The following is a 16,245-nucleotide window of genomic DNA, read 5'->3' on the forward strand; positions in this document are numbered from 1 at the left end:
CTCTTGAAAGCTTAAAAGCCAGTCACTTCTTGCCTTTGTAGACCCTCCATTTTGGGTAGCCAATGTCCAAGTTGCCCATCCCTATCTACTCTGTGTATCAATGGGGTGGGAATGATCCTCACTGTAAAGATTTGTTCCCATTTGCTTCCTGGGTCCCTAACAGGTCTCTTCTGTTCCCAACACTCCAAGCTCCCAGTTCTGTCTGAGCAGCCGTCCATTCCCCATCTAAACATTACACAAGAAGCAGGACATTCTGAAATGAATAGCAATGATTTAAAAGAATGGGCAGGAACACAAAAGTGCATCAACAATATATGCAAAGTCAATTTGAAGATGACTTGATTAGGGAGAAAGCCCAATGAAAAGAAAGGCCCACTTGTGCCTGTGGAGTACCTTCTGGAGCTGACTCGAGGGTTTCTCAGCAACCACAGCCTTCCAGCACCCCCGGGGCCCCTTCCACTTGCGGATGTTGGGCAGGATTGGCTGGTTGAGCTCGGTACAGAACTGCAAAGACAGACACAAATCAGTGTGTGTTCCCACCTGTTCCCACTGGTGGTAGCCCAAGAAACTGAAAAAATGGTGTGATTTGGGCTAATTTTCCTTATTCAGAGCTTTGTCAAATATCCCTGTCTGCTCAGAAGCCAGGATTTGTGCAGACCCAGATGATAAAGCAAATACCACAAATCACAAAGTAAACCATCCATCTATGGAATGTACAGTTATCATCTGAGGATTCATAGAAATGGAATCTTTGTAGCATTCTTGCCGAAACAGAGTTGGGCAAGAGTTGGACAATCCAAAAAGAGTGATCAAAATCCTTTCCATTTTTGTAAAATCAGTGGATTCAAGATCCCAGGAGGGCCTAGGTTAATATTTAACCCAATGCTCAAAAAGATGAATACATGGTTTTTCTTCTTGGTGTTTAGCTTAAACCACCACCGGCTGCCATTACGTCATTTCTGACTCAGGGCAATCCCATTGTGCATCAAGGTAGTTGCTGTTTTGAAGGTATCACTGGGTAGACTCAAACCTCCGACCTTTTGGCTACTGACTGAGTGTGTTAATCATTTGTATAACCTAGGGACCATAGGGCTTTGTTAAGAGTGAGTCAAAATGATCTCAGCTTCATCTTGATCCACCATATTGTTCCACCATGGGTTCACTCTTAAGACAGCAACTGCTATTGTAGATGGCTACTGTGCCCCATGTGTATGTAAGCAGGTACTTCTTTCTGTTCATCATGTTCCACCAACACGGTGTGAGAACCATGAAGTTACTTCATCCCAAGGGAAAAAGAAAATCTTACATGTACAGGCAAAGTAAAACAAGGGACCCCAAAACCAACCTCAACATATGTAGACCCGTTTCCCTAACTCATGCCTCAAATACAACCCATCCTCTGAGGCTTGGTTCCAGAACTGGTCAGCTGTTTGGCTCAGCTTTCTAGATGCTTCTACATCTGGTACTGCCATCCTCTTCCCCTTCACTTTATCCATCCAGGAAGATGACACTCATCTCTTTTCAACCCCTTCTGGGCTCAACACCAGTATCTCTCTTTTAAGAGCTGCCTTTAACTAATCTCATTTAGCCCCATAGCCTGAGCTTACACCCACATCCCAATAACTCCCAAAGTTGTATCTGTCTCTCATGGAATGCACAGCAATCATTGGAATGACACGAAAGGTACAATTTTTTGGATATGGGACTGATGATCTGCTCTGTAAACCTTTACTCAATTCACAATAAAAAGTTAAAAAAAAAAGAGTTGTATCTACAACTTAGATTCTTTCTTTCCTGAGTTTTGAATTCTTACAGCCTCTTCAACATTTTCAGCTGAAGGTCACTATAGAACCTCAAGCCCACCATGTCCAAAAGGAGTCATATGATCCCCACTACCTCTCTCCCCGTGTCTGTCAGGTCATGGTCTTTCCATGCACCAAGGAGCTCTGGCCCCTCTTCAGAGTCCCATCATCTCTCATTGTGCCACTGGTGTGGTGGCTAAAAAGTTTCCTGCCTCTCTGTCATCCAATCCGCCCTTCTTCTATCTATCCACTAGGTAAGTTGTGATGGCCACACAGAGGTCCACCGCATCAACATCACCTGGGAACTTCGAAAAGATCCTCAGATCTCACCCTGGGCTTACTGAACGCAAAGCTCTGGAGTGGAGCCTGGCAGCCTGTGCTTTTAAGTAGCCTTCCAGGTGATTCTGAAGCACACTAAGGATGCAGAACTGTGGCAGCTGGCCAGGTCCTCTCTCACATCTGCCCAGGTGTTGAGGCACTGTGGACAGCTAGCCTGCAGCTGTCAGCTGTGGCTGTGGAGAGCGTCCCTTATGCATTTCTAGGGGCTGATAAAGGACAAGGTATGAAGGTTTGGTGTTTGCCTTCACACTGCTAATATCACATGAGGGACAGTTAGAGACTGGTCAGTTCTCTGCCAATAATCTCCTCAATGCGTGTCACCGCACGGGACAACACAACACAGGGCAAGAGGAGGGGGAGCTCTGGGAGTCCCCTTAAGACACAGGTTATCACTGGAATGGGGTAGCACAAACCGCTGCCATGCTATACTGCTAACCAAAATATTGGAGGTTCTAGTCTCTGGTAGCATAGTGGTTACGAATCGGGCTGCGAACCTAAAGGTCAGCGGTTCGAAACTACCAGCTGCTCCGCGGGAGAAAGATGAGGCTTTCTACTCCCATAAGGATTTACACCCTCGGAAACCCTCTACAGGGTCGCTATGGGTCGGAACCGACTCGACGGCACGTAACAACAACAACAACAGTCTCCCCAAAGGTGCCTTAGCAGAAGGGCCTGGAGACCTACTTCTGGAAAATCAGCCACTGAAAACCCTAGAGAGCAGAGTTCTGCTCTGATACACCTGGTGTCGCCGTGACTCAGGGTTGATGTGAAGGCACGTGGTTTATTATGGGAGTGATGCTGCTGCTGTAGCTACTTGTGTAAAGTCTGTACTTTCCCAGCAGTGGACTCCACAAGGGCAGGGGTTATGCCCAAGCCATCTGTATAAACTCCACACCTAGCACAGAGCATGGTGCCTAGCAACACTCTTCAAAAGCATCTGCTCGGTGAGTCATTAAACTCTTTAAATATGTGTATGACAAGCAGCATGGGGAATTTCTCCTTGGAGCTAAAGAAATGCTTCCATGCCTGCCTTACATTTTGCACACAGCTATAGACTTCTTACGTTTTGCACACAGCTAAGGACCTCTGGTAGCATAGTGGTTACGAATTGGGCTGTGAACCTCAAGGTCAGCAGTTCGAAACTACCAGGTGTTCTGCAGGAGTGAGATGAGGCTTTCTGCTCCTGTAAAAATTTACAGCCTCAGAAACCCTGTACAGGGTCGCTATGAGTCGGAACCGACTCCACGGCACATAACAACAACAACAATAGACTCTGTGCTGCTCGGCCTTCTGGGGAAGTGTTCCCTCCAGAATTTGCTCACTAGGTGGCACTCTCAACACAGCCCAGAGGAAAACATGGAGTGTCCACAGAAAAGGGGTTTCACCTTCGGGGACTGCCCTTAGCCAGATAGATGCTCCTGGTCCGAAGCCCTCCTCACTTGGGAAACGAAGCCCTTTGGGAAATGCAGCCAGAACTTACTGACTAACCCAGTGAGTATGAGGACTTGATAAAGGGGCTAATTTCCTGCCTGGGAGTCATTTGCTTGTTGAGTTGTCAGCCCTCTAGGCCATCTGGTGCTTCCCTGCTCTCCACACTGGGCTCTGAGACTCCGCTGTGCATCACAGTCTCCAAGGAGGCCTTCTGGAAAGTTTTATTTTTAGAAAGCCCCTGATGGTTAGGGTACCCATTCAGACAGAATGCCCAGCTCTGCTGAGTGTGGCCGAGCCTCTGGGGGGTGTGGTGTGTCCGGATGCGCTGTCTGCTGGCATCTGCACCAGCAGGATGATACCTCCTGAGAAAACTACCACACTGTTCTCACCCTCTGTGAGGTTCTCAAGATACCTGAAGACAGGTGAGTTTGCATTTCTAAACCAAGCCCCACCTCAGCTTAAACCTCCCATATCCTGATGGGAGGGGTCAGGAGTAGAAGAGTAGGCACAAGCGGACACTGTTCTTTGCCACGCCCACCATTCTCGATGTTGGTCTTTCGGGATTACAGTCGTGGGCTTCAAAATGTGGTCCTTAGACCAGCAACATCAGCATCACCTGGGAACGTGTTACAAATCCTGATTCTCAGGCTCCAATCAGATGGGAGAATGGGAACCTCTAAGGGTGAGGTGCAGGAATCCGGTCCTGCAGGTGGCTGCCATGAGTCTGAACTGACCAATGGCAATGAACAACAATAACAACAAGCGATTCTGATGTAAGAGAACCACTGGAGAAAGGAAAAACATTCTCATTTCCCTTTTGTTTTTATAAATTTTGTGTCACTTGGCTTTCATATTTTTAAAACTTTCACTAACAAGTAAGCTTTAAGGTACCTTGTTGTTGTTGTTAAGTGCCTTCGAGTAGGTTCCAACCCATAGTGACCCTGAACAGGGTTTCTGAGGCTGTAAATCTTTATGGGATTTACACGCTGTAAATCTTTCTCTCGTGGAACAGCTGGTAGTTTTGAACTGCCGACCTTGCAATTCTCAGCCCAATTAATAACCACTACACTATCAGAGCTCCTTCCATCCTAATAAATTAAAGCCCTCAATGTTTCTTAAGTCCTAATAAATTAATTTTGAGTAAATTCAACAACAGTAAAAAGACACAGCCAACAATTTAAGACCAGGTTAGCTTCTGAATCCTGTAAACAAACCAAAAAACAAAAAATACCATACAGGGTAAGAGGAAGGAGAAAGAGGACCCACATTTATTGTCAAGCACTTAACAACAACAATAATTACCTATTAGGCATGTTCACATATTATCACATGTAATCTTAATGACAAGGAGCTCTGGTAGTGTAGTGGTTACAAATCAGGCTGCTAACCTCAAGGTGAGCTGTTTGAAACTACCAGCGGTTCCACGGGAGAAAGATGAGGCTTTCTGCTCCCGTAAAGATTTACAGCCTTGGAAACCCTGTACAGGGTCACTATGAGTTGGAACCAACTCCATGGTACTTAACAACAACAATCTTAATGACAACCCTGTAAGATGGGTAATAAAACTCCTCAGAAAGATAAGAAGGCCAAGTTCACTCACGGCCAGGAAGTGGGACACGCAGAATTTAGGGGAGAGAGTTCACATGAAATCATCCACCTGTGTGTGTGTACGTGTGCACACACGTATGATGCATGCAGGGGTCTCTATCCCCTCCTCACCCCAACACACACATGCACACACTTTTGGGCTCTCTGGAGCTAAAACTCTGCACAAGCGCCACACTGCTAAATGAGTTTAGTCACCAGAGCCCAAACTATACAGGTCCTGGTGACACAACTCCCACAGAGTGGTTAGCTCACCCCCAGCTTACAGCTGTCTTCCTGGGAGGAGCACGGCTGACTGGACACGCCTGTTCCTCCTCATACTGCTCAGAGCACTGGGGCGAGCCTGCAATCAAGGCTCAGCTCCGGACAAGCTCTCATCCACCTCTAGCTCAGTGCCTGAACACGCTCTTTCCATGGGGACCAGAAAAGGCATTCTGGATGATTCTACATCCTTGTTTAAACAATTTTAACATGCTGAGGAAGATCACAAGCAAACAAGGAGACAATTCCTCAGCCCCCACAGCCAGCTAATTATTAGCTGCTTTCACAGAGCCAGGGAAGTGACACTCACATGCACTCCTGTTCAGGGAGTGGCTGCTGGTGACGCTAACCCTGCTATGTTCCCCAAAGCTGCCAATCACGTGCTTCCTGAATACAATGGTTAAAAATAACGGTAGTTGGGGGGAAACTCTCAAGGGCAATTAGGACTTCAAAATTTGTTTTTGGCAAGGGCAACTGCAAAAATTGAAAGCAAGAGGGAGCTGATGATTCTATGGGGACTGAAGTTTGGGTCAGGCTGGGAACAGGGAGGGAGGTACAGTGTTGGGGGTTCTACCTGTCAACATTGCCGTCATCTTTGTCATCACCACTTAATCCTGATTACAAAGGGATACATCGCCAAAGGTTCTTTTTTATCCCCTCCAAAGGTCTTTAGATTCCAAGGGTTTTAATGCTAAATGAGAATGAGTCTTTTGATAGTAGTTTCATGATTGTTTCTCCTCTTTAAATTGAGACTTAACCTGGGTGGTGCAAACAGGTGACATTCCCAGTCACCAACCCAAAGGTGGGAGATTGGAGTCCCCAGAGCTACCTCAGAAGAAAGGCCTGGTAATCTACTTCCAATAACAAAACAAACAAAAGATGACAAAGCAGCCAATGAAAACCTTCAGAGCACAGTACTACTTAGACACATACAGCACCACCATGCGTCAGCTCAATGATAACTGATAATGGCCTTGATACAAATAAATATAAGAGCATTATGGTAGAATTTATTATGAAAGACTAGAAACATTTATTACCATCATTCAAAGACAATCGTTGCTAAAATTTCTGGTGGATTTCCTTTTAGACTGTTCTAATAGAGCTATCTAAGGGTTGCTATGAGTCGGAACTGACTTGATGGCACTTAACAACAACAACATTCACACACACACTTTTTTTTTTTTTTTAAAGATTTTATTGTGACTTATGTGATAGTTTACATGGGAGAACATTAGCTTGACATTCATCCTATCGTATATCGCTTCATTGCCATGGTTACAATCCCCTCCATGCATCATCAAACAACCAAAGGGCATACTCCGCAAGCCTGCCCCTCGGTCATCAGCACACAGGCCCTCTCCCTCCTTCAGTCTAGAGTCCCCAGCCACTCCATCTCTCCACATCATTATCTCTGCCTCCATCTCTGGTGTCACTGTTTCTCTGGGTAGAGTCCCGCACTCCGCTCTTCTCCCTTGATGGTCCCAGGGACCTCCGCTTCTGGACTGCAAAGTCAATCACTCCCCTCCTTTTGATACAAAACATCTACCTTTACATTTCCAACCCTCACAGTCAGTCCTGATAACAATTATTTACTACTGTACCACAATAGTCCTATCCCCATCTCCTTTCATCTGCCCCGCCCAGACAGATTGGATACTGCTCAGTGGAGATTCTACCTTTTTTTAGGTAATGTGAATTTTTATACAATTTATTGTTGTTAAGTGCCATTGAGTCTCTGGTGCTGGGGCTGATGGGATGAGGCCTGTTTCTTTAGATGGCAGTATACACTAATGTTTCTATATCATTAAATAAAGCACCTCTCATGGAGGCTGAGAACACCGAGTTTTACTTAGTATTTCCTAAGTGGGATAGCAACTTTCCACTAAACCCCACAATAGGAAAATGTAGGTGGGCACTATATGTCCTATGGGTCACGAAAGCGTTACACAATGGAGGCACAGGAAATTATGGTTGTTAATATTCTCTCCTGTGAGAGGATGGATTCATTCAATAAAAATTTAAGTAGCACCAAATATATGCCCATCTCTGGGCTAGGATTGAATGTGAGCGAAAGAAACCTGGGCCCCTGCCCTGACTGAACTTAGAGGCTTGTGGTGAGCAGAGTGTGCAGGGGTCATGGAGGCAGTTATGAATCAAATCATCACCGAAATGTCAAAATGCATCAAAGGGGCTTCACGGAGACCACGTGCGTCCATGATGATGGGGAGGGAGACTGACTTAGGCTTTCTCAGAGAGGTGATCTTGCACTCAGAGCTTAGAGAGGAAGAGCTGATTAGGCAAAGAGGAGGGAAGAGCATTCCAGGCAGCAGTGACAGCATGTGCAAAGGGCTTGTAGTAGGATGGAGCATGGAGAATGTGTAGATGGGCAAGGGATACAATGGTGAGATGAGACTGAAGAGGTGGTCAGAAGCCAGACTGCAGAGATCCAAGTGCAGAGCCCCACGTGCCCTGGAAAGAGTTTGGTCCTTATCATGGGGTGTGAGAGGAGGTAAAAAAGAGACCTGCGCTTGTAAAGGGGTCTCAGATAACAGTATGCAGAATGGAGAAGATCACAATGATACCAGGCAAGTAAAGTACAGTAAAAGATGCGGGCAGCTTGGTTTAGAGAACAGTGAATGGATTTCAGGGATAATTAGGTGAAAAAAGAGACTTGGGAGACAGGCGTGAGGTACCACTCTTCATTGCACAACCAGTAACTGAGCATTCAGGATGCGCCAGGGATTTCTCCAGGCTGTGGCTGGTAAGGCCAGCCACCCCTCACAGAACACATGGTGAGACAAGAAGCAGGGAGGTCAGTCCTGTGGCACTGGGGAGGTGGCCTCTCCACAGGGTTTAGTCTAACACACTTTCTGCTCAGGAGATTGAGTATCGGTGAGAAGAGCTTACAACCCAGTAACTTCCAGAACACTGGCTCTCCGAAGCCTGAAAAAGACTGTCTTTGGGCAAATACAACAAATCCTCCTTCCCAAACTAGATGTTGAACTTGTGAGGAATGACTGAAACTAATTATGCTAAGTGGAAGCAAGTCTGAAAATAGAAATGTTTTCAGAGGATGGTGTGACTATTTTAGGAGCGTGTAGGAACGTTGTGGGCAGAGGGAAGCAGCTACTGGGATGGTCATTTACAGCTTTCACTGACCATACTGCTCCATGAATTCGAATGTTTCTCTATCATGAAATAAAGCACCTCTCATGGAGCCTGACAACACCGAATTTTACTTAGTGTTTCCTACCGAAAGGCTGAACCAAAAATTCAAAGAGAAATGTCAACATTGTATGTTACAACATTTTACTTGAAAGCAAAAGGGTATTTGCTCCAAGCTTCTACGATAACTTACTTCCTAAGACAAACCATCTTGATTTAGCCAACCACAGTTTTTTTGTTTTTTCTCTCAAGTCTTCTCCCCTCTTTGATATTTTCCGATGAAGAGGATCAAAAATTGAGTATGAGGGTACAGGGAAGAGATTGCCTCTGAATCCCAAACATACAATTTCACAATAGAATTTATCAATAAGAGCGTTTCTGCCTGAGTTATCAGAAGCCAGATATGCCAAGGGAAATGTCAGGGACAGTGGAAAAAAAGGAAACTGAGAGGAAAGAGAATGCCAACACAAAGTGGAAGGAAATAATTACCTTGCTCCTTAAATCCAAAGAAAATTGTGACGACTTGATTGTCCGCTGGTGTAGGAATACAAAAACGCTGGCAGCCTACCTTTCCTGCTTATCTCTAAAATCTTACATGAATATCCACACATTTTTTAAATCCCAGGAATACATTTCCTTAGTCCATAAACACTGAAGACTAATTAATGTTCTCAGACTCACCCTAGGTTGCAGAGCTTCCTGAAGTTTGCACACATATTCTAAGAACCCAAGGTTATTTAGGAACTGGCACGTTAAACATATATACCTTAAGTACATCCCACCTGATTTTAGAGACCCTCACAGGAATAGATTTGACACACTGAACCCTAATGAAGACCAGATGAATTTTGGGACAACATCATATTGAAGAAAGCAAAAGGTCATAAAAAAATCCCAAAATATAGAAAAGAAAAATAAGACCAAAATGGACATCATAAGAGAATCAAACTTGCTCTCAAATGTAGACTAGATAAAGCAAAAGAAAGAACTAATGAAGTAAAAGTGCTGAACAGAAGATTCCAAAGGGTAGCTGTAGAAGGAGAAGTAAAGTATTATAATAAAATGTGCAATGACATAGAATTAGAAATCCAAAAGGGAAGAACATATTTGGACTTTCTCAAGAAAAAATTCAAGCCTCAAGTTGAAATACTGATGGATTCTATGGCAAAAATTTCAAAAGAAAATGGAAGGAATACACAGAGTCAGTGTACCGAAAAGAATTGGTCCATGTTCAACCATTCCAGGAAGTAGCATATGATCAAAACCCTATGGTATTAAAGGGAAGAATCCAAGCTGCACTGAAGGCATAAATGAAAAACAAGGCTCTAGGAATTGATGGAATACCATTTGGGATGTTCCAACAAACAGATGCAAGGCGGTAAGTGCCTATTCATCTATGCTAAGAAATCTGGAAGGCCACTACAGTAAGAGACATCGTAAAGATTGAAGTTGTTAAGGATTTAATTTTACGTGGATCCAGAAATCAACACCCAAAGAAACAGCAGTCAAGAAATCAAGGGGCATATTGCATCAGGCACATATGATGCAAAAGATCTTTTTTTAAAGTGTTAGAAAGCAAACATAGTATCTTGAGAAGTAAGATGCGTCTGACCCAAGCCATGGTATTTTCAATTTCCTCATATGCATGCATGCAAAAGCTGGAAAATGGAAAGAAGATCAAAGAATTGATGCATCTGTATTATAGTATGGTGAAAAATACTGACTATACCATGAACGGCCAGAAGAATGAACAAATCTGTCTTAGGAGAATGTTCACTGGACCCAATGGTAAGACTTTGACTCCCATACTCCCGTATCTGGACATGTTATTGGGAGGAACCAGTTCCTGGAGAAAGCTTTCATGCTTAGTAAAGTAGAGGGTCAGTGAAAAAGAAGACCCTCAGTAAGATGGCTTGAAACATGGTGATGCACACAATGGGCTCAAAACAGCACAGATGAAGAGGATGATGCAGGGCCAAGGCAGTGTTTCTTTCTGGTGTACATAGGTCACTATGAGTCAGAACCAACTCAATAGCACCTAACAACAACAACAACAACAACAAGACATTAAACAGAATCTCAGGGAAATTGCTCTGGCTGCCATTCTTCTGCAAAACACCAGGTTCCAATTATTTATCCTAAACGACACGTATGAATTTACTTATACTTCCCTCAGCAGCACTCATCAGAAACAAAGACTTTAAAGAGGTGGGGTGAAAGTTGTACTGATTCATGACTTAAATTATTTTGATTTGCACGATACCAAATTCTAGTCTTTAAGGCCTACATATTTCTTATTTTGCTACAGGGCACAAACCACATAGATTTGATTGTTCTTTTCTCTGTGGGAAGCAAGGGATGTTAAAGAGCTGCAAAATTTCACTCCCAGACATTTTAGAGCAGCAAGAATGAGAGGTGGCAGCTCATGCCAGCATTCTTCTATTGGCGACTGCCCCGGGACTCGCTGGTTCCCAGCTCTATGCTATGGGAGAAATGGAACACCAAATCCCTAAACCATCTTTGAGACAATCTTCATTCCTGTTATGTTTCTCACAAGAGGTGCTTAAAAATAGCCAAACTGTCTGATGCTAGTTTCACAAGATTCTTCTGCTCTTTCCAAAATAGTGGGGGCTGGGTGTAGTGAAAGCAAATAGGTCAGAGAGAAGACAAGTGATGGGGGAAAAAAAAAAGTGAAATGCTCAGGCAAGGGCCGTATGATACTAGTGCCCTACAGGGAGACACTTAGTATGAATGCACCATCCAACCATAGCAATGATCATGTACGGAGGCTCACCATGTGCCAAGCACTACCTCCGGCTCTCGTCACAGGTCACTGTGGGTTTCTGAGGGAGGCACTGTTCTCTCTACAGACAGATGCCGGAGTGCAGGGCTGGGAGGGCTTAAGCAACAGTCTCAGAATTATCTAGCCAGTAAGTGGTGGAGCCAGGACCCAAGCTAGGGTCTCTCTGACTCCATTAGGCCACTTGCCTTCCCTCTGAAGAAACTATAAGGAGGAGAATAACAGGATCAAGGAATCTCTGATAGTGAAAATGGTCACTCAGCAACTGATGGAAAGATTGTTGGTTTGAATACACCCGAGGCACCCTAGGAAAAAGGTTTGACTCTGTACTTCTGAAACATCAGCCATTGACAATCCTATGGAGCACAGTTCTCCTCTAACAAGCATGGGGTCACCACAAGCCTGAGTCTACTGGTGTTGTTGTGAAGTGCTGTTGAGTCAGTTCTGACCCATAGTGACCCTGTATAGGGTTTCTGAGAAGCGGCTGGTGAGCTTGAACCGTTGACCTTGCAGTTCAAACTGACTTTGCAGTCCAGCGCATTAGTCTACAGTACCACACACTGAGTCTATTCATGGCAATTGGAAAATAGGATCAAACTTGTCAAGAAGTTAAAACAAGATGAAATAAGTACAAATTATAATTTTAAATGTTTCAATTTTTCTCCTTGCTTTCAAATTTTCTAAAATTTCATTTTTTCTAGCCATAGAATAAAAGAGTGTTTAATTGGACTGGACTTTAACCATGTAGAAGATACACACCTCTTTCATAAATAAAAGTTGATTAAGTGTGGTTACTAAATAAAGTCCCTACCACATCTTGAAATGAAGCATATAGATACTTGTTGCTACCTCTCCTTTTACTAAAAAAAAAAACCAAACCCAAAACGAATGAAAAAAACCCAACTAAGTGTATAGTAAGGATGAAGGATGTTTGGGTGAAGAGCAATCAATATGTAAAAATGCTTCTCCAATTCAAGGTTTCATCAAGGTAGAGAGAGGGAAGGAAACCAGAGCTTGTCTAATACAGCAACAATCATACAAAACAGTTGATGTGTGTCATCCAGTCAGCTCCAATACTACAGCAAGCCAGAGTAGAACTGTCCCATAGCGTTTCCTAGGCTGTAATCTTTATGGGAGCAGAGCTCCAAATCTTTTCTCCCAGAGAGGTTGGTAAGTTCAAACTGGCAACTTTTTGGTTAGCAGCTGAGTGATTTAATCATTGTACCAGTCTATAGCCTCTCAATTTTGCAATCACAGGGGGAAAAGTCTTTATTTAACATGCCTTTCTCAGGAGTTGATGCAAATGTTGAAATTCAGGCAGAAACCCAGAACTTGTTGCCATCTATTCTAGATTCTAGTGCAAGATAAGCACTAGACTGCTAACTGCAAGGCAAGTGAATGAAACCCACCAACCACTCCTCAGAAAATCCTATACAGGGTCCCACTTAACAACAACATTTTAGATTCAGCCCTTTGGCTTGTGAATGCTGGGGACCTTGCTGTTAGCCCTGGCCTCGATTGGTCCTCGTGAATGTCCAGAATGGGCTATGCTGGGAAGATGCTGTTACTCAGTAGTACTTACAAGGACCTATTTAAATAGGACTTCTGGTTGTCCATTTGTGGAAGAAGCCACTGCTAGATCACGAAGAGAGAGAGAATTCTATGAAGACATATGAAGGTTGCTGCTTTGTTTTTATTGACTGTCTTGTATATCCTAATTAATTCTGCATGTGAAAATGAGTCTGCAGTTCATGGACAAATATTAGGTGGGACAGATTTAGGACAAGTGAAGGAATGGGGCAGCAGCATGGTGGAAACCAAGTTCAAGACTTAGAAGGGGGTCTTGGACAATGCTCATAAGGGATCAATACATTTCCCTTACTCCTGAGTTTCTACAAATATAAATCAGATACTTTGAAAACAGGCTGGATGGTTTCCCAGAATTTTCTAATTTTTTAAAGGGTCCAAACTCACCATTTCAATGCCTCCTGAAGGTTAATAAAAAAAAAAAAAAATTTATCAGCTGTAGGAACTACTCATTTTAAATGGATACTTAGAAATTTCACAGAACTCTCCACTGAATTAATTATGACAAGGCAAATCTTAATGACCAGCTCCATCAGGAGAATTTTACCTGCTGAGAGCATCCAGCATAAATGTTTTTCAGCAATTTAGCAAAAACAATTTCACTTGCCTGCCCTTGTATTTCATTTAAAATGACTGGTTTTTCAAGAGTTTCCTGACTACGAAAATCAGGCTCTCAAGAAATGAATGAATCATTCAGGAAAAGTGTCAGAAATTCGCTAGGAAAGTGAATTGAAAGTTATCTTAGGAGCAGGAGGGGTGGGGTGAATAAGGTAGGAAATTGCATATCACTTCTGGCCTGTCCTTATGATTACATGTCTGAAGGAGTGGCTATATGCAACAGATTTTGAAGGGATAACCTTTTCTTTATGTTGAAAATCAAAATAGAATCAATAGACTAACAAGTCCAGGCAGGAAGGGACAGTACTTAGGGTACACCTGACGGCAGGCAGAGGCCTTTACAGTACTACAGTCCTATAGTAGAACCTTCCTCTTCCCCTAAATAGCAACTTTAAACTTTTTTTGACCATGACTCATAATAACCTGGTGTGTTCTACCTACCTATCATCCACTTACCTACCTATCTATCATACATCATCTATTTATCCATCCATCCACCCACACATGCATTGTTGCTGTTGTTAACTGCTCTCGAGTGGATTCCGACCCAGAGCGACCCTGAATAGGGTTTCCAAGGCACATATTGTACTAAAACAAATATTGGTTAAAATTAACTGAATTTTGACTTCAAAATTTCTAATTTGACCTACAACTTAAGAGTCAAACTCAGGCCTTCCTACTACAAAGTCCTTGGATTTCTAGACTATGATGTTGCCCTGGTCACAATGTATTCCATCCACTTTTTAGTTTCTCTTTGCCAGAATATTTTGTTGGACCTTGTGCAGATCATATACTCTAGAAATTTTCTCAGAAAAGGAAGTGGGGTTACTAAAGGCAGGTCCGCTTTGAGACACTGAGGAAATATGAGTCATTCTTCAGAAACCCAATGACTGAAACACTCCTTTAGTAAACATGGTCCCCCCTCCAGCCCTCAGAACACATGCAACTTTGAGTCATTTGCTTACAACATGATTATCAGTTAAATTTTCATAAGAAACAATGGAGGACAGAAGGCAGTAAGATGATCTATCCAGAATTGAAGAAAAAAATCTGTCAACCAAGAATATAATATTCAATAAAACAATCTTTAAAAAATGAAGATGAAATAAAGATATTTCAAGATTTAAAACAACAACAACAACAAAACAACAACAACAACAACAACAAAAAAAACCCCAGAGAGAATGTGTTGCTAGCAGACCCACCTTACAAGAAATACTATGGAAATTTCTTCAGGCTGAAAGCAAATGATCCCAGATGACAGAATCCTCATGAAAAAACAGAGCACACAGTAAAGCTAATTGTATAATTATAAAAAACAATATAAACACATATGTCTTCTCCTTTCTCCTTTCAACTTATTTTAAAAGAAATGGTATAAAACAGCATGTATATAATGTTTTATATAACTGTTGGGAATATGACATATAGAATTGTAACAATAACAGCACAAAGGAAATAGGTAGAAGTAAAGCGATATTGGAGTTAGGATATGATACAAGATTTATAGGAAAAAATGAAGAAAACCAGAAACAGTGAGTAAGAAGTTTAATACAACAAACTGTATAAATATTTCTTGCTCTCTTTTCTTTTTTCAGTTTCTTTAAAAGACATAAAGGAGGAAGAAGGATTAGTGCCATGGAGTCGGTTCCGACTCATAGCGACCCTGCACAGGGTTTCCAAGGCTGTAAATTACGGGAGCAGAACGCCTCATCTTTCTCCCGCGGAACCACTGGTAGTTTTGAACTGCTGACCTTGCGGTTCACAGCCCGATTCATAACCACTACGCTACCAGAGCTCCTTAGAGCCATATAGAAGTAACATATTTATATCTCATTGGAATAAATTAGTATTATTGTTGTTAAGTGCCATCGAGTCAGTTCTGACTTGATTCTATAGCAACCCTATGTAGGGGTTCCAAGGAGCAGCTGGTGAGCTTGAACTGTGAACCTTGTGGTGCAAATAGACCTTTCAATCTGGTGCATTAACCCACAGCACCACACGGGGACTCTTAAGTTACTATAAATCTGAAATAAATTTTGATAAGGTAAGCAACCACAAAGAAAATAGCTCACAAATTATAGTGAATAAGTAATCGAGGGATTAAAATGTTATACTAAAAAATATTCACTTGATACAAAGGAAAAGTAGTAAAAGACAAATAGAGGAATAAAAGACATGAAACAGAAAACAAAGAATAAAATAACAGACATAAATCCAACTATGCAAATAACAGCATCATTAAATGTGAATGGATTAAACAATCCAATCCAAAGGCCAAGAGAGATTGTCAATAATGGATTTAAACATATAATAACCAAGGAGGCACCAAGATGGCGGACTAGGTAGAAAGACTACACAGACCCTCTACAACAAAAATACAGAAAACCAAGTGAAACAGATGCAGATGATAGTCCTGGAACCCTAAGCTTCAAACAAAGGGATAGAGAAGTGGATTGAATGCATACTAGGAGAGAGAGCCGAGCAGACATGACAAAGAAAGGAGACAGACTGATGGTAACCATATGTGGTGTGGCTAACTTAAGCTTTTGTGAGTGGCTTCTGAGACAAGACAACATACTGGGATTGCAAAAACATACCAGTGGCATGCAAAGATAAAGGTATGATTTTTTT

General features: G+C 42.6%; 1 protein-coding gene across 1 annotated transcript in view; it reads right to left on the bottom strand.

Moving 5' to 3' along the window:
• The window catches only part of EEPD1 (endonuclease/exonuclease/phosphatase family domain containing 1), a 175,397-nt gene that overhangs the window by 25,400 nt on the left and 133,752 nt on the right, over positions 1-16,245 (bottom strand). Inside the window, exon 3 of the mRNA XM_006832133.1 lies at positions 394-504. Within this exon, the coding sequence (XP_006832196.1) occupies positions 394-504 (111 nt within the window). The remainder of the gene's footprint in view (positions 1-393; positions 505-16,245) is intronic.

This window comes from Chrysochloris asiatica, unplaced genomic scaffold (genome assembly GCF_000296735.1).
Source record: "Chrysochloris asiatica unplaced genomic scaffold, ChrAsi1.0 scaffold00006, whole genome shotgun sequence".
NCBI classification, from domain to species: Eukaryota; Metazoa; Chordata; class Mammalia; order Afrosoricida; family Chrysochloridae; genus Chrysochloris; species Chrysochloris asiatica.